Source organism: Leiobunum rupestre, chromosome 2, assembly GCF_980474605.1.
Source record: "Leiobunum rupestre chromosome 2, qqLeiRupe1.1.hap1, whole genome shotgun sequence".
NCBI lineage: Eukaryota > Metazoa > Arthropoda > Arachnida > Opiliones > Sclerosomatidae > Leiobunum > Leiobunum rupestre.
In genome coordinates, this window is record NC_143385.1 from 9,908,329 (window position 1) to 9,935,137 (window position 26,809).

Here is a 26,809-nt window from a genome sequence, read left to right on the forward strand (position 1 = left end):
CTAACGCAGTGTTGTGTACAAATTTCAATGGACGTTTTACGGAAAGGGGGAAGACAATTTCCGAATTTTCCCCTTCCGAAGGCAGCAGGCGATAATGCGTCTAACAAATAGAGTAACCCACTCACATAGAGTGGAAGGTTATCAGCGAAACTTGTGAACACTTTTCGTACGCAACGTCTTGTTTTCGAGGCGTTAAATAAACAAGTTGGCCTAAAGTTGTTGTACAATATCTGGATAAAAAAGTAAGTATATACTCTAAAAACTGTAAAAATAACACTATCGCTCTTCGGACTATATTTATTCACGCCTCAAATACAAGCTAGCCCGTTGAGATTAATGTTTCATGCGCTTCCATAGGGCCTTCCACTCTATGTGATTGGGTTACTCTACGGTCTAACCATTGAAAAATGTACAAAAGAAAATGCACGACTTTTGACGGGTTGCGTTCTCCTTGTGTGGGGTGCTGTGTTTGTAGCTCCTAGGTGGAAAGGTATGAACCGCATAGGGTGACCAATTAATTGGTACATCTGCTATGAACAATAGCCAAGCCCAGCTCACACTATACAATTAATTGGGCCACTTAATTGAAACCAACTAATTGTACGCAAGAAAATTGTACAGTGTGAACAGAAAAAGTTGGAACAATGGTTACAATTTTTCTGTTCACACTATTCAATTTTCTTGCTTACAATTAGTTGGTTTCAATTTAGTGGCCCAATTAATTGTATAATGTGAACTGGGCTTCAGTCTGAATATATATTGTTTGCAGTTTCGATTACAAAGAGCCACCGGACATCTATTGGGGTGGAAAAAATCCAGACGGCTCGTATAATGGAATGCTTGGAATGGTTTATCGAAATGTGAGTGTCCGGGAAAGCATTTCTCTATTTTATTATTTACTACCTCATTATTTTCCAAAACTATTTCCCCTAGAATTACGCTGATTCAGGGTTAATGTATTCATTATATATTACTTTAAATTGCAAATTTGAAAATGTCATAAATATTTTCATGGTTTCGAAAATTAAGTTTTTGACTAGTAGTAGACAATTATCATTACGAAAAGGTAGAATAATCCATTAGCAAATGGAAAAAAGCTTAAAATAGTTAAAGAGATAACAAAACTTACGAATTAGTTGTACCCAATAAGTTTTCGAGTCAAAAACGAAATAAAAAGAAAATAAAATCGCCAGAATTTCAACGGTAGATCGGTTTCGGCCTATTTCGGGCTCATCAGTACATACCGTGTGGGAATCTGGCATGCGGCTAACACATCGAAAAGATTATCTAAGCCTAATCATTAAAAATTTCAAAACTAGTTGCGTAGCAACGGAAAGGCGAATGTTGTGATAGTGGTGGTGAATAAAATATACGAAAAAATGCATTGCAGTCCATAAGTGGTTTTTATTAACTTAGTTTTCATTGCGAAACTTACAAATACAAAGAGCAAGTATACTTTTGTCTTAAGTATTTGATATCATATAAATACAAGTTGGTACAACCTAACAATAATTGTAAATGTGATACATACTCAACAAGTAGATTATTTTATGCGAAATTAAATTAAATTAATAAAAAAGATGGTTTAGAGATCTTCACTAAGAACAAAAGCTATTCGTGTAGTTACAAGTTCTAGATATGAATAATTCAATGCGTTGGTGCTTTACTGGCTTAATTGTAGGAGGTGAATTTGGCTGTTGGACCTTTCGTAGTTAACCACGTGCGCTCGGAGGCTGCCAAGATAGGTCCTGCGTTGCATTTCGAAGAGATAGCCATTCTCGTTGGGGAACAGTATACAGTCATGAATATCTTCCACTTCCTACGAGTTTTTAAAATCAAGGTTGGTGCACGTAAAATATTGGTTGACGTTTTCAGTTAAATTCAGATTTTAAAAAGTAACATAATAACAATTAGGAAAAATTATCACCGAACTAATTTTCAGAGCTATTGCGCAATCTAGATTTGGTTCTCAGCACAGAGCCCTCTAGTGTATAATGCCTAAAGCGAAATACTACTACCAGGAAACTATATAGGTATACACTTGAAATGTCTAAGGAAGAATTTAAGACGGGCGTGTCTTAAAGCGGGAAAACTCACGAGAAAACTCTCGCGCCTCGCTACTCTAATTCGACGAAAACTCGTCATTAAGCCTAGTCATGGTTATTATATTATTAGCTTACCTGGTTATCTATTTTATAACCATACAAATACCTGAAATTAGGTATCACTACACTTCTTTCGCGAAGAACATTATAATTACTTTAAAATATTAAGTACGATAACAAATAGAGGTTTTTAAATCCATTGTTTTTTAAGCCTATTTTGCCCGGGAAGATCGCCTATTTGTTACCCTGACGACGCATTCTTTTCGCGTCAAACCTCGAGCCAATGAATTTGAAATGTCGTGTTACGTCTTACACTCGACGGTAGTTAAGCCTCGCCTTTTTCTCGACGCGCTTTCGTATCACCGTCCCAATGGAACCTTCGACATTCCAAGTGTATACCTCTATAGTTTCCTGCTACTACCAAGGACGATAACACGCTACTCTTTTCGAGTGCAAGTCGGAGCTTGGAGAGAATGCCATTGTCGAAAAACGGTTCGCTCAGGAAATTAGCAATAAAATAATATGAAGAGTCTTAATTAATTTTTTACTTATGATATTATGTAGTTGCCAAACCTTTGAGTTTTTCCGTATAAATATACTAGGAAAAGTTACCTTTTATGAGGGTTAAATGTTTTTTTTTGTTGGTTTGGGCAATTAGGTATGGCTCATTCTGGTTGGAATTCTTCTGATGGGTGCCTTAGTGAACGGCGCAGTCGATCATTATATGAACAAAAGAAGAACTTTACTTGACGCGTTTGGATTGTCCTTAGTTCAATATTGGTGTCTATTTGCCAATAAATGTAAGTAATTGTTACCTCTCTTGAAAGTTACTGGAAACGGCCTTATGGTCAAATTGTTGAGTTGTGTAGTCTATTTAGTTCTTATTCTTAGCGTCGAAGGCATTATGCTATGTCACAGACCCCAAAGCAAAACACCGCACTATCTTCTGCTTCAAATAATCACTTGACCAACATCATAACATGGGTGTCTTAAATAAACGCTTAAATAAAACCATGAATTTATTCATATTCAACCATGATTATAAAACAGTACGTTATATGCCTGGGATACGTAAAGTTGATAAGATTTCTTGCAAGAAATGTAAGATTTCTTGTGATCTCGCGAACTTGACGGTTTTTAAAACCGGAAGTAAGAGCGATTGACGTCAGAGATCTTACAAGTTAGTGATTGCGTTTTCCATTTGATTGCTCAAGATTCGCTCTGAATCTGTCTCTGACGTCATAGATATCGCCCCAATCGACTAGAGTAAAAAAGCAAATGGAACATTCCATCCCGTGCTTAGTTGTTTTCGTCTGCTTGTAATTTGAATTTTCGCGTCTTGGTCTGCCATTTGGCCAAAATATCTAAAAGGAACTCGCGAAAATTTGCTCCGATCTCGATCTCGATCCGTTGATCTGTCGAAATCAGCAGATCGGTTTTGGGCGATCTCGGAGCACCCGAGAGCGTGAAATGGAACACGCAAAACTTGATCGGAGCAGATCCGAGCACGCTAATGGAACATAAAATGTTGATCAGAGCGATCAAGAGGGCTCGAGAGCAGTCAAATGGAAAACGCTGCAAGATCGCTTTAGAGGTAGTTTTAAATAAGAATTCAAGATGGCGTCGAATGGCGATGAATTATTTAACATAGACCTCAAAGACAATGATACGGGAATAATTTATAAATTTAAAGTTCCTGCCGAAAAATTTCAGCGAATTTTGAATGGTAAATATATCTTAATTGTTCTTCGAGGCTTTTATAATATGATATCGACATTTTGGCGTACTATTTATGAAATAGCATTTGATGACAAGGCTTAATGAATTACTTTCTACATCCATGCTCTGTCACAGCCGCCATTTTGTTTGGAACTTCACGATCTTTTCAACTTGACGCAAAACTCGCAAAATGTTATAATAAGAATTTTTCTTGCAAGACCGTTTCTTATAATAAGGAAAATATCTTCTCCACTTGACGTACCCCATGTACCATCATTGTTAAAAAAAGACTGGACTTTCTGCCGATTTACGCCACAACGACTATTTAAACGAACCAATCGGAGGTTAAAGGAAATGACGCGAAAAATCCGGCTCGCGCTCTGGAGATACAGTGAATCAATTTTGCGTCGATGTTTGCGTTTCGATTTTAACGTTAATTAAAATTAAATCTTTTGAATGCCATAATTATGGTTTAAAAAGTGCTTTTAAAATGTTCATTTCTACCAAGATGGTTAGTTCAAAAGTGAATCTTTTGAATGCCATTCTTTCCACCTCTTGTGATAATTTTAAGAATCTATCATTAGTTCATTTACGTAACTTATTGAACCTGGGCTTAGCATCATTTGAGATCAGGTTGAATAATTCTTATATCTTTGGCTACAGCTAAGAATTCTGTTTGAATTTTGGAAATATCATTTTCAATTCAGTCAAAATACTTGATTGATAAGAATCACAGTCAAGACTGGGTTTCTCATTTATTAACAAACGTAAACCAAAATGGTCTAGATGTGGTTTTAAAATTCCTTCCTCCTTATCAGGGGATAACCTAGAAATAGCCTTTTGGGTTAATTCTTCATTCACTTAATTTATTTTCGATAAACTAGAACTAATTTCACGTGCAACTTGCACGTTTTTCTTATTTAAAATTGCTCTTATCAAACGGACTCAAAATAGTTATGAACGCGAAATTTTAGGCAGACGACTGTATCCGGTGACGCCACTGTGGGTGGGGTTTAAAAGCTCAAGACTTTTTTTGAACGTGATGCCGCCAGTATCATAGGAGATCTATATTCATGGTTAAATTGGTTAAAAACCATTTAAATGGATAGAGGACGTCCGAAAATGGTTATACAAAAAATTTCATGTTAATATTGCCAGTATTTGGTTTATTCAAATATAATTTAAACTCGTATCCTGAGAGCTTTCCCATTGACGGTTTTGTTACGAAGCGTTTACCCTTTTCCGGCACGTGACCTCAGAAAAATCGGGCTCCATCGGTTGCGGTAAGGCCCAAACCATGGAGGGAACTTTTTCTGAGTTCCACCGGGAAGTGGGTAAACGGCTAAACGCTATCGGCAACGCGCGAGAGAGTGATTTCGAATCTAGCGTACGAGTTTTTAAATTATCTTTGGTTTATTAAACGCACCCAAATTTCGGGTTTTATCCCCCCCCCCTGACTCGAGATCTGAAACGCTTGGTTGAACCTACCTGCAGCGCCAATTCTCGTGAACGAAATATTTTCCCCCCGTTTTATCGTTTTTCGGTCGGAACTGTCGTCTGCTACGACATTCTCCTTGGCTTTTTAACCTAGTTATATTGGTAGATATTAGTTAATCGTGTTTTTAATATGCCTTACACGCCGCCCTTTCTCAAATTTTTGCCGCTTCATTCTTTTGGCGCTGAACGTAGGTTCAACCGCGATTTCTGAAATTTTTGAAGCCGTTTGATGTAGGTTTCGGAAAAAGTAGCGTAACTTTTTTAATACTTTTCCAATAACTATAAAATTTCAGGGACATAATTATTAATATATTTTCTATCTTTCTGTAAAAAAACCTCGTAAATTTAGGTTTTGGTGACAGTTCTCCTTTAAAACTGTTCAGCGATTTGCATTATAGCAACCTAAACGGAGTACTTACGAAAAGGAGCGCTTTCCCAACCACCCTCTTCATTAAGAACAATATTTCTATCACCTTTTACTAAAAAAAAATCACACTAAGATAAGAGAAAAACTATATCTCTATCACCCTGTCCAGAAAATTAAGAGTAATTTTACCACAAAGAGAAACGATTAAAGCACTTTATCAAACACCTTGTCCATTAATTAAGAACAATATTTTAATTACCCTTTACATTTAATATAAGTTAGCTGTTTGCGAAGGAAAAAAACATTTTAAAAAATGTATACTCTCACTGTTAACTTTCGAAAATGTTATTCTTGGTGTTTTATTACCTTTAAAAAAAATATTTAAGAAACTATTTATGTCCGAACAATTGCTTCATCTAACTAGACTGAATGACAAGCCGGATGACTTAAATTAATAAAGATTTTAAACTTAATTTTTTTCTTCGCAAACAGTTTACTTAATACTTATATTAACTCCATATTTACCGTGACATTATAGTATCTGGATTTATTTACCCAGTACATTCAGTGATAAGCGCCAAATAACAACGTAGGAGAAATTTTGATTAAAATGAGCTCTCACTTTTCTTGAAGAACAATATCCCATTGCAAAATCCGTTACAACCCTTTTTCAATAAACATGACCATTGTTAAAGCTTAAAAAGTAACACTAAGATACTAAAACTAGAGCCGGCCCTAGGGCTAAAGGCGGTGTGAACGGTGCCGTCATAGGGGAGGGGGGCGCCGAAAATGCAACAATGGATCTGAACCAATAACTTGTGACCACAAGACCGAAACGCGTGACCTCATGCTGTCACGAATAAGCCATTGCATATTGAAGAGGGGCGGGGGGGCACAATGAGATCTCGAACCACTTGCGAGGGCCGCTACTGAATACAACCGTCTCGCGGATCAACTCACCGACATATTTGGAATAAAATAATCTATAGGCCAAATTAGCCAAGAGAATAGAGAGTAATTTTACTTAACGAGATTGAAATTGTTGATCAAAATCTTCAAGTACCATTCCGCCATATTGGTAGGTTCTCATTGGAGCTATAACGCCTGCTCTGCCCAGAAGATGATGTTGCTGCCTTGGATTTACTGCTCGTCCTTATTTGCTTGGATCTTCTCCGGAAAATTGCTCTCTGGTTTGCTTGTCAAAGAAACGGAAGAGTTCATTCGTAGCGTCGAAGATTTTCCAAGGTTTCCCTCATTCGTGCCCATAGTGGAGCAAGGTGGACTAATATACGAGAGGTTTAAGGTGAGGCTGCAGAACTACATTTTAATCCAAATGATTGTCCGGTTTAGTAAGTCAACACCAACACAAGTTCGTCCAGAAAGGGTTATTCAACTTTCAACTATATACGTCTATGAGATAAAATTTAAAACTACGTAACTAAAGAGGTAGCGAATCCAAAGGGGGTCAGATTTGTGGTTTCTGACCAACTGTTTTTTAAATTTTGCTCCGTGGATTTGTAGGCGAAATTTAAACACCAATGCACAGGGCTGGCGCTAGGATTTTCGGGCCCCAAGTAATTTTTACTCCAAAATTGTTTTTTTTTTGGAAATAGTCAGATAGTTTAAGTTAGGCACCCGTTCCGGCGGCCCCTTTCGGAGGCCCGGGCCCGGGTACTTTTGCCCCGCTTACCCCCCCCCTAACGCCAGCCCTGCAGTGCAATGCATAGAGTAACCCACTCACATAGAGTGGAGGGATATCAGCGAAAGGTTCTTGTTAACACTTATCGTACGCAATTAACGTCTGGTTTTCGAGGCGTGGCCTAAGGTTAATGTAAAAAATCTGGATAAAAAGTAAGTTTATACTCTAAAAAATTTAAAACAACACAATCGCTCTTCGGACTATATTTATTCACGCCTCGACTGAAGTTGGCCGTTTAGGATTATTGTTTCATGCGCTTCCATAGGGCCTTCCAATGTGAGCGGGTTACTCTATGGACAAGATGCTAAAAGCGTATTTCGCTACCTTAGTTCCAAAACTACGTAACTGGACTTGAGCGAATTTTTTTTTTTTTTTTTCGAAGGAGTATTTCAAACTTCGCTTGTACTAAAAATTGTTCCATATACGTAGTTACTATTAGGTACTATTTAAAAAAAACACTTTTTACTGAAACTTTTTTGAGGTACCTGATTTTCGACCTAAGTTAGTGAATAGTTGCTTTAATTTGTGTACTTTTATATTTATCTTAATTTTGATTGACCTAGAACCAATTAGTAACGAACAAAATAAAATAGTTATTAGAAGTAAGGGTGGTGCTGATTATGGGAAAAAGTTACCGCGGTTTCGGTTACAGGAACTCCGCGAAAAATATATGGGTACGGCTCAATAGTTATACACATTTCCTTGACTCCCAAAATGCATTTAAATCCTATTTTCATAGAAACGTAATATAACTAACAAATTTAGTGCGCTTTTGAGCTCGTGTACTGAAAAGGCATGCATGAATGGTAAGATATCGGCCAAACTTCCTAGCTGGATACTTAGTTCTTTAACGACCTTAACTTTGTCAGCTTTAGACGTTTTCCTGGTCTTGACATTCGCTGCTTGATAAATGAGAACATTAACCAAGAATCTAAGGGGACTCACTGTTCCCGATATTTTGGCACGGTGGGAATGGCCTAAATCTGAAGGCTTACTGAGGGACATCAGTCGCTTTGAAGCGCCTCAAGAATTCTGTTCAACTATCAATAGGAGAATCTTAGTCGGGGCTTAGCCGACAGTTGTGCGAGAAAATTAGAATATGCTTAGTTCATTAAATATTTTAAGTTTAGAATTGAAATGGATTCCAGTGAATTTGTTAAAAAATACCATTACCATTACTTAAACTTTTGAAGAACCAATTTCCAAAATAAAAGGTATTAAGCTTACTAAGCCTAATCATTTAACGGACAACAACAGCGCCATTTTGTCCAAATTGAAGGTGAACCCTGCAGCTTCTCTTCGAAACTATGGACTTCAGTGACGCCAATTTTGTTCACATTGAACTTCGGTATCATATCTGTAAGTTGGAACTGCAACCACTACCACAGTGTTACCCTCGGTAGTAGAAGATAACTAAATATGAACAATTTTTTCCAAGATGGCCGCCAAGATGGCTGTCAAAAATAACCCCCCCAAAACCACCCCAAAATTTTTTCCAAAAACAAATTTTTGACCTTGGAAAAAGTCATCAAAATATTTTTGTTTTCAATCTAAAATTTCACCTTGAAGATGATCCTTGACGTCGACGCTTGACACCTGACCACAACCCCTAAGCCTCGGTCTAACACCCCAACAAGTTTGGACACGATCGGACAAGCTCGGACCGAGATATCGGCGGTAATATGTGACCCCACCGAATACTTACGTTCATTCACTTTTGATATCGTTTTTTATTTTTTTTGTTTTTTAGCCATTTAAAATGCTAATTAGTTAATTGCGAGAAAGGGAAACCTTCGCTTTATAGCCTAAGCAACTTTTGGCCACATCCAATCAGGTGATATCCAACTTACCCCTGTTGAAAATTAAACTTTATTTACTTTTTGGAAATAAATAAATAAACAATCAATACACATTTTTAAAACAAATTACAATGGGGCTGGTTAATATCCGCCCGAGATATAGCCCCTTATGTATAACCCCGGTCGAAATAAAATACAATTTAACTTACCCCTGTCGAAATAAAATACATATTTTAAAACACAACAAATTGCAATAGGCCTGATTGGTCAATATCCGCCCAATAACTTATGTTTTACCCCTGTTGAAATGAAACTTTATTTACTTTTGGAGATAAATAAATAATTCAATAACGACATAATAAACAATCAATACATATTTTAAAAACACAACAAATTACAATGGCGCTGATTGGTCAATATTCGCCCGAGATATAGCCAATTTTGTTTATAATAAATAAAATAAAATATATTTACTTTTGGAGATACATTGTTTTTAACATTTGCAATACAAAGGTATAATTTTATCCAAATAGGAAATTGGTTTTCAATAGTACTCCAATACATTCTAAAATAATATAATCAAATAAAAATCCGAAAAACAATTATTTTAAAATAATAAATTAATTACATAAACAATCAATAAACATTTTTAAAACATTACAATGAACTTAATCGGGCGATATCCGCCAGTGATATAGTCACTAATGTATTAAGAAAAAATTCATTTTATTTAGCAATTCAAAAGTATAATGTTATCCACCAACAATAAAACGTATTACTTTACCAATATAAAAATAATTCTTACATTTTTGAAGATACAATGTTGTTTTTATTGATACTTTTACTAGTGTTCGCAATTGTTTATTCATTATCCACAAATTTTCCGATTTATTTTAAAATGTTGGGAAAAAGAATATCATTTTATAAGATTTAATCATACGGTTATTGCATAATACATCCAAACATGCTTTTGTAGAAAATATACTAAACATTTCGTATAAATGTAAATTTTCTTGTCTTATGTGTACATTTAACAGTTTTGTAGGACTATGACGGAAATATTTGTCCAAAAAAATAGATTTTTAAATAAAATTAGAATTTTTCCAAATGTGGATCTTGGTATTGGAAAGGATATCTACAATTTCCACGTTAATTGCAGATTTTCTATATTATAGAACTAGAACGTCGTAAAGATCTTGTATTCGGAACGAAAAATGGTTGTAATGTAGTATATGTTAAAACCTTGAGCCACCAATTGCTAATGTTGTTTAAATCTTCAATGTTTGTAATAGAAATTAAAATAGTTGGTGGAAAGTTACCGTGCACATATAAAGAAAAATGATATTGGGTTTATAAGCGATTGTTCAATGATTTTTATACATCAAAAACAAGAAAATCATAATCAATTCAAATTGAAATATTCAACAAAGGCTATTTTATTTAGAACATCAACCTAACATTTGTTTCAAAATATCAAACTTATTTTTTTAAATTAAAATCTCAACTACTTGACAACAGATACAAATATTATTTACGGATAGAGGAATTTATAACATTGTTATTTAAATTGTTATAAACTAATTAATTTTTCTTTTAATAGCGCTCAAACTTATTTTTAATGAATCTTTTGATTATTTTTTCTATTAAATTATTATTCTTATTTTTGTTTTTGGTTTAATTTAATTTTATTTTTTAATTAACTCAATATTAATTTAGTATATTTGTTTGTGCTGTCTTGTTTACCAACATATATAAACATCCCTTTTTTATCTGCAAATTTCGTTTTGGTTAATATAAATTATAATTATTATTGAATATCTTCAATGAAAGTAAATGGTTGTTTTGAATTTTTTTTAACAAATATTAAAAATAAAATTTAAATTAATTTTTAAAATATTTTTATAAATAGAATTCCTAACATATTTAACATTAGTTGAAAATGTAAAATTCGCTCTGCAAACATAAAAACCGAATATTTAAATTTTAATAACAGACAGATGAAATCAGAAGCGCATTGTGAATTTAACAGAATTAATAATGACACGTTAATTAAGGTTTAAAATTAAAAAAATAATCGATTTAAATATCCTCTTTTTAAAGGAACATGTTTCTGCAATTAATATTTCTATTTTGAATTCCACAGTTAATGTAAAATTAAAAAACGTGTACTTAACAGTTGAAATGTCTTTGTGATTGGGAATACGATAACTGATCTGTTTTTAAAACTGAAATCCATAAATCAAACGGTTTTATGATACAGGTTGTAGAACATGTCGTATAATTAGTAAATAATAATTTAAGCTAAATTGTTCATAATTTGATACCTTGGATTGAAAACAGAATATAATTTGTGTTAATTAATGTTTAGTTTTTTTCTTTTTATTAGAATAACAAAATCTAAGACCGTTGCGCCCGTACGTTCGAAAAAGCACACAAGTTCAACAAGTGACGTTGCCTGAGAAAATTCACTTTATTCTAGTGAGACATTCCAAATCTGGCTATTTTTTAATAATGATTCTTATATATTTTATCTTAATTTATAATAAAAGCTTTTACAGATAATTGATTTATAGAAACTACGCTTACAATATAAAAATACAAAAATGATACTGTTTTTATTTATTTTTACGTTTTTAAAAATTAAATTTAAAAACATTTTTATATTCAAAAACCAAAGCCATTCCATTATTAGCAATGATGCTGTTGTTCAAATGTAATGTGTAGGGAGAATTCAGCATAAAAACCGCTCTTTTAACTACGTAAACACATAACAAGTTCAACATAAAATCAAATAATTTGTTAGTTAATATTTATCATTATATTCATTTAATTATACTAATTAACAATTACAAGATTTAGCTCGAATTTCAAACCTGATACCTAATTTCGTAGTAAAGAAATATCTTCTAAGGTAAATATAACTATTATTAATTGTATCCTTATAATATATATAATTTCTTTAATGTTCTATTTTTACAACCTTTAATTTTTTTCATATTACTAATTATCTCTTAATTAAATAGGCTGTTTTGTACATATTTTGAGATTGTCTTATTTTTAAAATGCTTATTAATTGTATAATTTAATTTGCAATTGTTTAAAAAATAATTTTATTGGTGTAAATTTTTTAATCTTATTTATTGCACTTTCCTGGTAGCCAATACTATTATTGTTATTACTATTATTATTAATGGTTGTTAAGTATTATAAACGATTGTATCTTCAAAAAGTAAATTGTTAATAAGCTTTGTTTTTAAAACAATTCATTTTTATTTACAATTTTTTTCAATATAGAGGATTTATTAATTGATATTTTATTAATATCTAGCGTTTGTTTGTAAAAACCAGTTTTTTCTTCTCACTGGCTCTGTTGAATGTCTCCTGGCGAAACGTGATCTGCGTTTATAATTTTATCGTTTTACCGCGGAGATGTGTTACAATGTAGGTGACAAGATAAGGGTAAAATCGATTTTTATAAAGATTTTTGCGTTTGAAAGTGTGACAGTAAATTGTTGAAAATTCCAAACTAGTTTTACAAGGCTGTAATTGTAGTCGATAACGTTTACACGTGACGATAATTAAGGGGTGGGTATCAAATTACTTCTACAAGGCTAATGCAATTGAATGTTGAACCAGTTCTATCCCTGAGGTAATTTTAATTTATGAATTTAAAGATATCGCTCGCAATACGGCAGAATTTCATAGATCGTGTCGTCTACAATTGCTTTGCGTGTTTCTGGTAACGTGGTTCAGCAGAAAGTTAAAATTATCAATCAAAGTAAGTAATGTTTAATTTTGAAAATAATTCAAATTAATAAACTTAATTTTGCTTTAATTTAGTCACCAATAAACGGCCGTCCATTCACTGTGTATAGTCAGAGAAAATTCTATCTACGTGTATTCACAATGCTGCTATTTTTAATTTAAAAAAGTTAATTATTTTTTATTTATTTTAAATAAATGGGTTTTGGAATTTTTATTGATAACGTAACTTAAAAATGATTTTCCAACTTTAGAATATATTATTTTACTATTAAAAATTAACCAGACATCCATTTGGGTAAAATTATAGTCTTTTGAGTTGCAAAAGTTAGTGCTCGGCAGTCGATTAATTTTTATCCATGAATAAAATAAGCTCGGCTATATTTCAATATTTATTTAAATAACCAATAGTTTAATAAAAATTGCAAAATGTTTAAATAATTGAAAGTGAATAAGCCTATTATTTAAATAAAAACAAACAATTACTTAAATAAATACCGCTTTTATTCAAATAAATGCATGGAAAATTTGTGGATAATGAATAAACATTTGCGAACACTAGCAAAAGTATCAATAAAAACAACATTGTATCTTCAAAAATGTAAGAATTATTTTTATATTGGTAAAGCAATACGTTTTATTGTAGGTGGATAACATTATACTTTTGAATTGCTTAAAAAGTAAATAAATTGAATTTTTTCATAATACATTAGTGACTATATCTCTGGCGGATATCGCCCGATTAAGTTCATTATATTGTTTTTAAAATGTTTATTGATTGTTTATGTTATTAATTTATTATTTTAAAATAATTGTTTTTGGGAATTTTTATTGATTATTTTATTTTAAAATGTATTAGTGTACTATTGAAAATCAATTTCCCTGATAAAATTACACCTTTGTATTGCAAATGTTAAAAACAATGTATCTTCAAAAGTAAATACATTGTATTTTATTTCGACCGGGGTTATACATAAGGGCTATATCTCGGGCGGATATTGACCAATCAGCGCCATTGTAATTTGTTGTGTTTTTAAAATATGTATTGATTGTTTATTATGTCGTTATTGTATTATTTATTTATCTCCAAAAGTAAATAAAGTTTCATTTCAACAGGGTAAAACATAAGTTATTGGGCGGATATTGACCAATCAGGCCTATTGCAATTTGTTGTGTTTTAAAATATGTATTTTATTTCGACAGGGGTAAGTTAAATTGTATTTTATTTCGACCGGGGTTATACATAAGGGGCTATATCTCGGGCGGATATTGACCAATCAGCGCCATTGTAATTTGTTGTGTTTTTAAAATATGTATTGATTGTTTATTATGTCGTTATTGTATTATTTATTTATCTCCAAAAGTAAATAAAGTTTCATTTCAACAGGGTAAAACATAAGTTATTGGGCGGATATTGACCAATCAGGCCTATTGCAATTTGTTGTGTTTTAAAATATGTATTTTATTTCGACAGGGGTAAGTTAAATTGTATTTTATTTCGACCGGGGTTATACATAAGGGGCTATATCTCGGGCGGATATTGACCAGCCCCATTGTAATTTGTTTTAAAAATGGTTCATATTTAGTTATTCTCTACTCTCGGTCTTACAGTTAAGGGCAGTTGATACAATAGCCGTGCCTGCATCCGACTTTGCTTGAGCTACCTAATTTTTGGCAAGTTTCAACTTCAAAATAAATGATTTGTTGTTAAAAACATGGGTGAAGAAATCTACTTGGTTGAGTTAGTTTATTATATTATCTTGGAGAACGATTTCCGGTACGTATTTAGAAACTTTCTCACTTCTTCTCATTTGCTCACCTCAATTCATGTTTACCAACATATTTTGAACTAAAAGCAGTAATTTTCGAAGGTGACGTTGGTGATAATACACGTGAATTATTAATAACTTACCATGACGCGGTAATATCAAATTTGAAAAATTATTATTTGATACAGTAGGACCCAATAAGTGTATGCAAAATGACATATCCTCTAAATGTAGAAAACTCACTATACTACAAATAAGAATAATTTAAAAGCGGTTAAAATTTAAAATAACCGAAACTTATCATAGGGTGATTAAATAAATATATTACCTGCTGCCGACAGAGGGAGATACTATACTATATGGTGTAAAACATTAAACATAAAAGGTTTTTCTTGAGTTGATTGATAACAGGACACGAGCGTTTGATGACTTAGGCCTACGGTGGTGCCTTGGGGTAGGTACATTTGTTCGAATTTCATTCGTTCGAACCGCCGAAATAACAAATGTTTCAATTGTTCGAATTGGACAACTTGTTGTTTCATTCGTCCGAATCGGTAGCATCACTTGTCCGAATTCTGTCGCTAAATTAGTATTTCTTATTGCGGTTTTTTTGGTCCGGATTTTGTTTAGTGCAAGAATAAAAAATAAAAAAACTACATTGTAAATATCGTTGTTTGTTCAAGTTGTTTTTTCTTAGTTGCTGCTATATCTCTATATTGTATATTTTACTTCATATTCGTATTAATATCGATCAATGTTGTGGATATTTTAGGTTAGGTTAGGTTAGGTTCACGTTAATGTTACTATTTTCTTATATTAACAATATTTAAAAAAAAACAATTCCTAATGTTCGAAAAAACGGACGAACGATTATTCGAACAAATGAAATTCGCCAGTAAAGTTAATATAAATTGAACGACTAAATCACCAACAAAAGTTGTGATAAATTTTTCGGCCAAATGAAATACGTTTTCGGACATACGATCCTGTTTTCCGGCATTCGGACAAATGATCATTCGGACATTTGTACCACCGTTCGGACGAATGAAATTCGAACAAATGTACCCAAATCGGTGCCTTGGGTATTAGCCTAGCTAATTATTATTATTATTATTATTATTATTATTATTATTACTAAAGCGCATTAAAATTGTTATTTATATTAAGATTTCTATGAAAAATTATTTAAATGCGTGTAACTATTGAACCGTACATTAGACAACCAACCATTTCTGAGTAAAACGAAAAAATACTCATTATTTAACATCGCGGCCATTTTTCGGGGGTTCTTGTAACCGAAGCGTGGTAAATTTTGTTCCCATATTCAGCACCAGGTAAAAGTGAGTGTAGGGAGCTGTCGGCTCGCGTGGCATGCAGGGCTTTCCACCACCCACCTACCCATTGCAACCCGGCCACCTGAATTAATGGTTTTAAAAGTCGCATGATGACTTAGGGTATTATAATCTAGCTGATTATTATTACTTCAAATAACCGTTACCATTGGCTTGTTTCTAATTTGTGCTATAGGTCAAATGCTAATTTCCTTGGTAGCGTAGTGAAATATCTTCATGGATTTGAAAAATTAAATTGATCAAATTTTCCTTAGAATTTTTCAAAATCCCATTTTTTTTCGGTAAGGAATTTTCCATTTGGTGTTGTCAAAAATATTTTCGGCTGCCATGGCAAAACTAATGACCGTTGAAACTTTTTCTTTTGTTAATTTTCATGATTCATTAAGGCCTACTTAACGCCCGAGTTTGAACAAAATCGGTGTGTTAGTTAAAGTGGTTTCCGCGAACCTGTACGCTTTCTCTGTACCAAATGTAGATCACCTAGAATAGTGGCATTAAAAGACACTCGTTGATTTGGGTGGTCCCTTGAGTATTAACCTAGCTGATTATTAATAGGTGTTTCTATGGAATAAGGGAGGTCACGTGTAAATCTTTTTCTACGTCACTAGCTATAGTTATTCAAGATAGAGAGCACGCGCTCGAGTCGATCAAGATTTTGGAATTTGAAGTTCACGTGCGAAACGCGCGTGCCAATAAAGTACTACAAACCAAAACATTTCATACTTTCAGCTTTTATTGCATTATTTTATGGAAAAACTAATTATTGATTTATAACTACAAAAGAAAGTAGACAAACATTTCAAGCTAAATAGGTAGCGCGGAATCTAAATAGAAATAGAATAGTTGCGGAACACCCCCAATGAGCACGAAACGCCAGAGGCCACATGAAATATTAAAATGTTATTTTGTAGCATGAGATACTGGTAGTGACATAAATTGATTTTCCACACATTTATATACAGGCAGTCTCCTGATACAGGGTGTTAACTAAAAACGATACAAGGCCAATAACTCAAAATTTATATTAGCTAGGAATTTGAAGTTTTCGGGGCACATAGAACGAGCAGGGGGTCACTTGATAACGGAAATTTCCTTGACCTTGAACCATGCCTTCAAGGTCAAAATTTATCTCGAGAACCATTAGAGATACAAAGTTGGTTTCAATTAGAAAAGTGTTTCCCGTCATATTTTAGGTCTAAATCGCTTTGAAACCACCTAATTTGACCAATAACAAGTCGAGGGAATTTAAACAAAAACAGGAAGGTTGTGATGAAAATAATGTACTAGAATCTAAGTTGAAGGGCTATTAACTCGAAAAGTACTCACGCTAGAGTATCAAAATTGATAGACATGCTCATCTGGTAGGGCGTTTTTAGAATTTGCAAACTTGGATGATATTCAACTCGTGGTTCAAGGTCATTCAATGTTTATCTCGAGAACCAATGGATTTAGAGAAATGGTTGTAATTTAGTATTAGTCCAGGTATTAGCCATTCAACCTGGTCTCTGGTACATTATTTTCATCACGACCTTCATGTTTTTGTCTAAATTCTTTCGACTTGTTATGGGTCAAATAAAGAAGTTATTTACACCTAAAATGTGAAGGGGAACTTTTTTCTAGTTTAAACCTACTTTACATCTCTAATGGTTCGTAAAACGGTTTTCGATGTTGGGCTTTACTCGACCTTTTTTATATTTGCTTAATCCTTGTTAGGAAATAACTCTTCGAACAATTCAACACTTAATCGAAATTGGTTTCTTATTATCAGTTATTATTTATTGTCTAAGGGAACTGATTGACTGAGACCGTAATAAGTTATTTTCAATCGTAATGACTAATGAATCGACGTAAATTTTGCTATTAGAAATGTCAAATAGCCCATAAACATTAAACAATAAATACAGTTTACAAACTCTTTCTAAAACCGTTCCACCAAGCTTAAAAAATCAACCCTTTATAAAAAAAAAATATTGTACTAAATTATAAACCAAACTGTTTCAAGCAATAAATTAGAGATTAAAGGATTTTTGGGTCGACGGACGAGCGTTAAAAAGGCCACAGAATTGAATTTCGGGAATAGGGCTTGAAAAATGCCAAATTATGATTAGTGCAATCTTCTATCACGAGGTATGGAAATTCGAGTTTAAATTTTCAAATTAATCTGTGGAGCTTGGATTCTTGTTAACTATCAACAGAACAGAACTTCGTTAAATTTACCGTGACGGTTCAATATTTTGGGATGAATTATAACCCGACTGGTGTATCTTGTGCCACATGGCGGAGCAGTAGTGCAACCACGTGAGTTTTCTAGATGGCGCCTCTTCCCTCTCGGTATCTAGTTTAGAAAATGTTGGCAAACCGTGTTGAACTATTATGTTTCCTGTCAGTCAGACTGTGGAAAGGTCAAATAAGTCATATTAAAAATGGGGACAGTGGTTAAGTAGTATATTTTCGAAATAAAAAAAAACCCTACTTTCGACATCAGGCACATCAAGGATTGGTATCGGGCTCACCTCATCAAAAGTGTGGCATTTTCCTAAAGCTCGGTCTCAAATCAAGCTCGAGCTTGCAGCGGCCGAGAATGTTCAGGTATGCTCTTCTGTTCCAACGCCCCTGCTTTGATATATTCGTAGCCTGCTCGTTGGGGGTGTGACTTGTTGTTGTTGCCATGGTAACGCGTATAGGCCGGCCATGACATTAAGACGCCTATGTCAGTCACGTTATTATTTCGTAGGATCGTGTGACGTTTTTTTTTAGTGATATGTGAATTTAATGTCATTGCGGGCTTTTCAAGGCGGGGCTTATTTATGGCGTATGTCTACGACGCTACGTGCAAGCACTAAAAATCAACTGAATCGCTCAACAACTGCCAAGTACTAAATAAATTTTGGAGGCCGGGATAGTTATCTTAAAGAATTCCTGATGATAATGAAAACAGGTTTCTGATTATAATGAAAACCGGTTTCTGATTATAATGAAAACATGTTTCTGATTTTAATGAAAACTGGTTTCTGATTATAATGAAAACATGTTTCTGATTTTAATGAAAACAGGTTTCTGATTATAATGAAAACAGGTTTCTGATTATAATGAAAACATGTTTCTGATTATAATGAAAACATGTTTCTGATTATAATGAAAACATGTTTCTGATTATAATGAAAACATGTTTCTGATTTTAATGAAAATTGGTTTTTGATTATAATGACAACATGTTTCTGATTATAATGAAAACAGGTTTCTGATTATAATGACAACATGTTTCTGATTATAATGACAACATGTTTCTGATTATAATGAAAACAGGTTTCTGATTATAATGAAAACATGTTTCTGATTATAATGAAAACAGGTTTCTGATTATAATGAAAACAGGTTTCTGATTATAATGAAAACAGGTTTCTGATTATAATGAAAACAGGTTTCTGATTATAATGAAAACAGGTTTCTGATTATAATGAAAACATGTTTCTGATTATAATGAAAACATGTTTCTGATTATAATGAAAACATGTTTCTGATTATAATGAAAACATGTTTCTGATTATAATGAAAACATGTTTCTGATTATAATGAAAACATTTTTCTGATTATAATGAAAACATGTTTCTGATTTTAATGAAAATTGGTTTCTGATTATAATGAAAACATGTTTCTGATTATAATGAAAACATGTTTCTGATTATAATGAAAACATGTTTCTGATTTTAATGAAAACAGGTTTCTGATTATAATGAAAACAGGTTTCTGATTATAATGAAAACTGGTTTCTGATTATAATGAAAACTGGTTTCTGATGTAAGTACGTCAACAGGAATAATAACATTTAAACATTTTGCAGAACGGCAAATCGGAAGCTGAAAAATATATATGGCACAAAATGAACGTCGACACATCCGTCTCAGTGTTGTCAAATGGGAAGCTGCACGAGAAACGAACTCTGGACAGCATTTTGATCGGGGATAATTTCGCTGGCATCATGGAGGTGTCATCGATTATGTCATTTATGGCTGAACGATACGACAATGGTTGGCAGTGCGGTTTCCGATATTCAAAAATTACTGATCTGTTGAAACCATTAGCTATTCTTATAAACCAGCATATCTCAACCCAAATGTACGAGAGCATCGCTGCTCAGTAAGTATTTAATTATCACTCTCAATGGCTAAAATGATAACATTGACAATGCTAAAAATTACGAACCGCTAATCACGAGAAACTAGCAAACCCACTAGAAAGTCCAAATTCAGAAAGTCCAAAACCAATAATCAGGTACGCTAATACCCAAGGCACCAGCTTAGGCTCAAGCCAGGTAGCGTCTTTAAATAATTAAGGTGGACGGGTTAAACTGCTTAGGAGGGTACTGGTCTTAAACTCGGTTCTGCTGCGCTGGTTTGGGAAGCAACGCGAAGAAGGTTCGGTTCGAGGGGTCCGCCACTTCCAGGAAACATGTTCAGGCCCTGATTTCTATGTCCCGAATCCCAGGAATCCATGCGGGAATCTTAATTTTTTCCGGAATAAAGAACCATCTTCGGCTTTGGAATCATAATCGAATCATGGAATCTTACAGGTTATCAAATTCGAATCATTTCAGGAATCTGGAATTACCTCGGGAATCAAACTCTAGTGATGGAATCTGTTTCGGTGAATCATGGAGGATATGAATCAGAATCGCGCCCGCTAGATCACGCCACCAGGGTTGTAGAGAACGCGAGCGCATGCGCAGTGGGCCATGGGCAGGTAGCTATGATGGATAAAGCATTTGATAGCTATTTTCAAGGTGAAACAGGTTACACGAAAAAGAAAACGTGATTGGATGATACTACAGCAGTAGTGAAAAGCTGATAGGACGTGCAACCTTTTTACGCGGAAAATCGTAATGATTGACATGGCTCAAACAACGCGTATCGTATCGTTTGGGATAACGAGTACGGTCTAGTCTAGAAAATATTCCTAGCCCTTGCTCAAAGATATTAATTAACTAAGGCGGGGAAAGATGGTGACACAAATCCGAGTCGTGGCCTTTCGTAGCGTTAATTAAATCTGAGAGAGAGTGTTGCATAAGAAAAATAAAAAAATGGGGAGATTCGAATTCAGAATGGAAACCAGTGTTCCTAAAATGTCACTTTTTTCGAAAATACGCCATGTCACTGGTAAATAGTGACAAATAATGGCAAATTTGACAAATAATGGCATATAGTGACAAATAGGGAAAAAAATTGTACTCTTAGAACACTTAATTTACTATAACTTTTAGCAATGAATAAAATAAAATAAATATAAAAATAGCCCAATTCTTGGCAACCCCGCGTAGGATAATTACAAAAATAGCCTAAAAATGCTTTTATGGTATTTCATACGAAACATTTATTAGTATTTTTACTTTTTCTAATATTTGCCACTATATGTCAATTTGTCACTAAAAATCATTATTTGCCATGTCACTTTTTGCCACTATTTGCCACAATAAATGTCAGGTGGTATTTACCACCCGGGAACACTGATGGAAACCCTTTGTCTTTAATCAATCACAAAATCTTTATTTAACACTTATTTATAAAACACTAGATTCAAAGGGGGGGGGGACTGAGGGAATACTTCTGACTTAACAATCGGGATGGTTAGGCCATCTCAACTATGGTTGTTTTGACTTTTCAAAATAAGCGGGGGAATTTAAACAGAAAATACAATCTTTGACCTTAAATTTGTTAATGAAACTATCTCTTACTATTCTCCATGGGATCGGTGCCGGTATTCCTAACCTCAGGCTGAAAGGGGGAAAACCAACATGGACGCGCCTAGAAAAATACCGCGAAAAAGAGTGTATAGCGAGGGTTTAAATTTTAGCTTTGTTGAAGGTAGGGATTTAGTTCATAATTTATTTTGAGAGAATGGTTTAATTAGTTCTATCAGATGTATAATCTATATTTAATTCGCGTGTGGCGTTTAAAAGTTATTTAAGTTTTTAGTTTAACATTAATTTTAATTATATTTAACACTGGGATTAGTTTCTATTAAATAGGTCTTTGAATTCTATGACCTTTAATATAAGGGGCTTTAAGAATACTTAAGAATAATTATAAATCTAGAGGGTCAAGAGTGCGGGGGAAAATGTAACAGCAAAAGTAAAAAAAAACATAGAAAAATAAAAAAAATTAAGTATGTGAGGGAAAGTGGACCTGAAGGGTTACCGACCGCAGTCGATGTTGACGGGCTGATCACTTCCTGAAATGGTGTACAAGTCTGTAGCGTTGACTTTATTAAAGCTATTACGTAACTGATCACAGATTGTTATTATTATTAAAGGCGTTACTTACTTTCATGCACTTGTAATCGGTGTACAAAACGTATTGGAAGAGGCTATGCTTACTTCATCGTTGTCGTGAATCCTGCTTTTTTAAAAAATACAAGCATGCTACTAATACCAGTTGTTTTCTAACGGCACAGCCAACTTTGATCACGAGCTGTTCGCGCTACAGCGGCCAACACATTCGTTGAAGTTTCTATGTTAACCCAAAAGATATGTGTATGGTTTGAGCGCCCCTAGCGGAATATTATTTTTAGAATAGTTTTTTTATTGAAAATGAATTTTTTGCTCATGGAATTTCGACGAATGGGTTGGCCGCTGTAGCGCGAGAGATCAAAGTTGGCCGTGCTAACGGTCATGTGGGAACTGGGTTGCCTGATTTAAATTAAGTTATTTTGAAAAAAATCGTTGATTTAAATCTCGCATACTTTATGAAAATGTATTTCCTTTGAAATTTCAATTCTGAGAAAATGCAATTAATTATCATTATTAATTAATAATTCAATTTAATAAAGATTAATTAGAAATATAGTTTACGTTATCGCTGCAATCAAATTATTTAACAATTTGTTAAGAAAAACAGGCATAAAATCTACAAAAATCAATAAAAAACCGATTTAAATCAAATAAATCATTTTTTTTAATTAAAAAAATCCACAACCCTGTGTTAACTACTTTGAATAATCTATAATTAAGACCGTTTTCAAAAGTTGTTTTTAAATTCAGTATTGAATCGATTTAGGCTAGAGTCTGACCTCTCAATTTTACCTCAACAGGTGTTTTTATATGGTTGAATATGGAATTTTACATCGTGGAATTATGAAAACAGTCCGAACATATCCTTTGTGTCTTCAACGGGAGAAACAAGATTTCATCGCTATAATCCAACTTCGCGATGTCTTGGGAATCTTCATTATTCTCAGTGTCGGAATATTTATATCTACGATTTCATTCTTTATGGAGAAATTTCTACCTGTTCTGAAGAAATACAACGAAGTAAAACCACCACAAGAGAACGTTCTCTTTAAACGTCGAGTGAAATTACCAAGAAAAATTTCATTTGAAATGGCACAAGAAAATATGAATTAGTGATCTCGCGAAACAGCGAATGTATTTCATTTCTTATAAATTAAGTTTTACATTGAATGTATTCATTTCTTGTAGAAATTATTACATTCATAGTAAAAATCCATTACAGTCATTCTTCCAATTGGCCAAATTTAGTTCGAAATAAAGACTTAAACCAACTTGTAAGCATAACGAGTTTTCAAATAAAGTTTTATAGTAATTTTCTTGGTTTTCTATCCAATAACGGTATTTAAAAAGAATACAGTTAAAGTAATAATTTTATTTTTAATTGCTATAACTACAATTTTACTTTTATTACAAAAAGAACTAATTCAATAATGAATTTCAAATTTCAAAATTGTAGAATGAACGCGAAACAAAAACCACTGGCTTGTACAGTTTATCTAGTTTAAAATTTTATACCCCTTTGGTACAGTCACAATAATTCGGATAATAAGGGAAAGTGTTACTAATAGACCACTAAAAAACCACAGAAGATGTGGTCATTTTATAATATCATAATGTAGTCATTGACTAGTAAGGAATTAAAATCAACGATAGTGAGTAAGATAAAAATGTGTTATTTTAAAAACCAAACCAGTTTTGGAAACGTTTTCGTTCAGTCATCTGGAACTAGTTGGGCTTTTTAAATAAAATAATTATATTTTATCTTGCGCACTTGAAATATCGTTGTTTTAACATAATTTATATTAAATTCCCAAAACATTCTGGAATTGCTTGGTTTTTACAATGATCAACAATCTTTAAAATAAACGATCAATTCCCTTTACTCAAGTGGACGTTTAACACAGTGTAAATATAGACAAAAGAAACGCAAAATGGTAGCGTTAGCCAAATCTACTTATTAGTAGTAATCTGTTAAATTTAAAATGCATATTAAAAAAATAACAATAACGTTCCATTTTCCTAGTACATGCATGTAGTTTGTATTTGTATTACAGCATTTCTGTTATTTTATTTATCCGACTACGCTAAAGGTGGCGTTATACAACACAAGGTAAAAATTGCCCTATTCAATTAAAGAACACACACTCACAATTGTCAGTGACGCGTTCGAATCAACACGTGTCATATTATACTTATTAAAATCCTCCTAGTGTTAAGTAGCGCCATCTTCAGAGAAGTCCCAGAAATAATCTTCTTCATTTAATAATTACAATGCGTCTTATGTCCAATGGAATTTTCCAATAACTCCATTTCCAATTTCTAGTACGAATGATATTAAAGCCATAGATAACCCCACAAGTAACAACATTATAGGGAAATTAAGTGAGTCCATTAATAATATTGCAGTTGAACTTTCTCGTTGATTGGCTTGAATTAGAAGCCTGTGATTTATATAAGTGTAGTTTACGAATTTCTTGGTGGAAAATAAATTTGCCTCGAAAAAGTGAAGCATTCTGTAAAGGCAAATTATTGACTGAATATAGCGTTTTATTATGAACTTCTGCTTATACCAAGAGTGTATTATGTTATACCATACGTGTATAATATTATTACATAAGTGTCACACTTCCTATTCATCACATGTAAATGTTTTACTGACAATTGTCAAAAGATAGACTGCATTACGGGCTTCGTCGCCGTTTTGCGTCCACGTGCTAACGCGTCACATGTAGCCTTCGACAGCACCTCGCTAGGGGAGATTTTCTACTTAATTGATGAAGTCACTCCGTTACTAGCTCTCAGTAAAATATTCCCCAAAGTGACAAACTTATGGTACAATATTATAGACTTATGGATATACCAAAGATAATATAGAACTCCGTACCATGGATTCGAATTCAGAGAACTTTCCAATCTATTGCTGATTCTGTAACCATATGTAACATAATCTGTCATAAGCATGCCATAAAAGAATTTTCGTTAATGAAACCTTGTTCACGGGATATGACGTAAATTACGTCACTTACAATTCTGTGACGAAACACGCGTCATCAACTTTACTGATGGGAAACGGAAGTTAGTGAGAATTCCTCGAGCGTTTCTGGCTTTGCCCGTGTCAAGTTTAGCTCGTGCATCGCGATCACGTGTTTTCATTTCCATGGTAACCTTTTAAATAGCGCAAGGATTATAAGCATTTTTGCATTTTTGGGTCCGCTTAATATAGGTTCCGTGTGAAACAAGGTCTCATTGAATTTTTTTCAATGGAAATGTTATACAGAGGCATACTTATGAGTAATTATGTTACATATGTGCAACGAAATGATAACCTACTTCCGGCACGTGACCTCCGAAAAATCGGCTTTCATCGGTTGCTGTAGGGCGCTAGCTATAGTTGGTTACCATGGTAACTATGGAGCTAATTGGTTCGGAGTTCCGGTAGGAAGTGGGTAAACGCTATTGACAACGCGCAAAGACAATGATTTCGAATCTAAGGAACGAGGTCTATATTTATACCAAGGCATGGGCATAGGAACGTGGGGGGGGGGGCAATGCACTGTCAAAGGCGGTTGCCCCCCCCCAGGTTCCTACGCCGGTGTACCAATTAATAATGGTTATGTTGAAATGATTTTTAACGTAACTCCCAATCCCATCATGCTCGAAAAGAAACCTGCTTCCCATTAAAAATATATACGATTTTTAGTTTACAAAAAAATAGAATAGGTGATTATGAAAAATATCGGTGGTCACGTGATTTGGTTAAGTACTACCAAGTTGAAAGTATCAAAATTGGCCCTTTTTGTAAATTCGTCTGGCTAGTTGGGCAAGGGTTAGAGAGATTTCTATTATTTCATTGTTCAATCGAAAGGATTATTCGTTTTTCGTTTTGAGAGAAGTTTGCAAAGTCGTTAAATTAAGGTAATCGATTTATTAAATGAAATATTTTAAAATTCTATCCAATTTTATTTTAATTCATTTTCAGGAATAATGGAAACATGTATGTAAATATAACCTTGTGTCTTCTATTAAAATTGGGCTTGTTTCTTTATCAATACTTGGTCTAGAACTATAAGAAATAAAAAAAATATATAATAAATTTGTTAACTTTATGTATTTTTAATAACTTTAGAAAAATATTAACTTTTCAAACAATCAATCCATGGTTGGTGCTTTTTACTAAACGCGGACGACCGCGGGCCTCGGTAGGTACAGACGAATTTAAGCAGCCGACGCTTTGTCAAAAAATAACCAACTCCCGTGAGACTCTGCGCGCAATTCTTTTTCATAATCACCTATTGTCTAATGATTCTAATCTCTTTATTCATATTCAGATAGAGTAGAACACTAAGAAAATTGGTGATAGCTAGACGAAACTATAGATAGTCCAGATGCATAGAAGACTCAAATAAAATAAAAATAAATATAGTTCTACATGTATCAATAAATAGAGACCAAGAAAA

General features: G+C 33.4%; 1 protein-coding gene across 1 annotated transcript; it reads left to right on the forward strand.

The window, feature by feature from the left end:
- Window positions 1–759: 759 nt before the first annotated feature.
- Window positions 760–23,578, forward strand: LOC149956055 (uncharacterized). Its single transcript, XM_090164592.1, has 6 exons — window positions 760–860; window positions 1,682–1,840; window positions 2,764–2,905; window positions 6,771–6,991; window positions 19,911–20,206; window positions 23,153–23,578. Exons 1-6 carry the CDS (start codon window positions 837–839, stop codon window positions 23,463–23,465), a joined length of 1,155 nt encoding a protein of 384 aa, XP_090020718.1. The 5' UTR covers window positions 760–836; the 3' UTR covers window positions 23,466–23,578.
- The last annotated feature ends 3,231 nt before the right edge of the window (window positions 23,579–26,809 follow it).

Coding starts and splice junctions, on each gene's coding strand:
- LOC149956055 (XM_090164592.1), top strand. CDS start 837: ATGCTTGGAATGGTTTATCGAAAT. Junction 861..1,681: donor TTGGAATGGTTTATCGAAAT/GTGAGTGTCCGG, acceptor GCTTAATTGTAG/GAGGTGAATTTGGCTGTTGG. Junction 20,207..23,152: donor TACGAGAGCATCGCTGCTCA/GTAAGTATTTAA, acceptor TTACCTCAACAG/GTGTTTTTATATGGTTGAAT.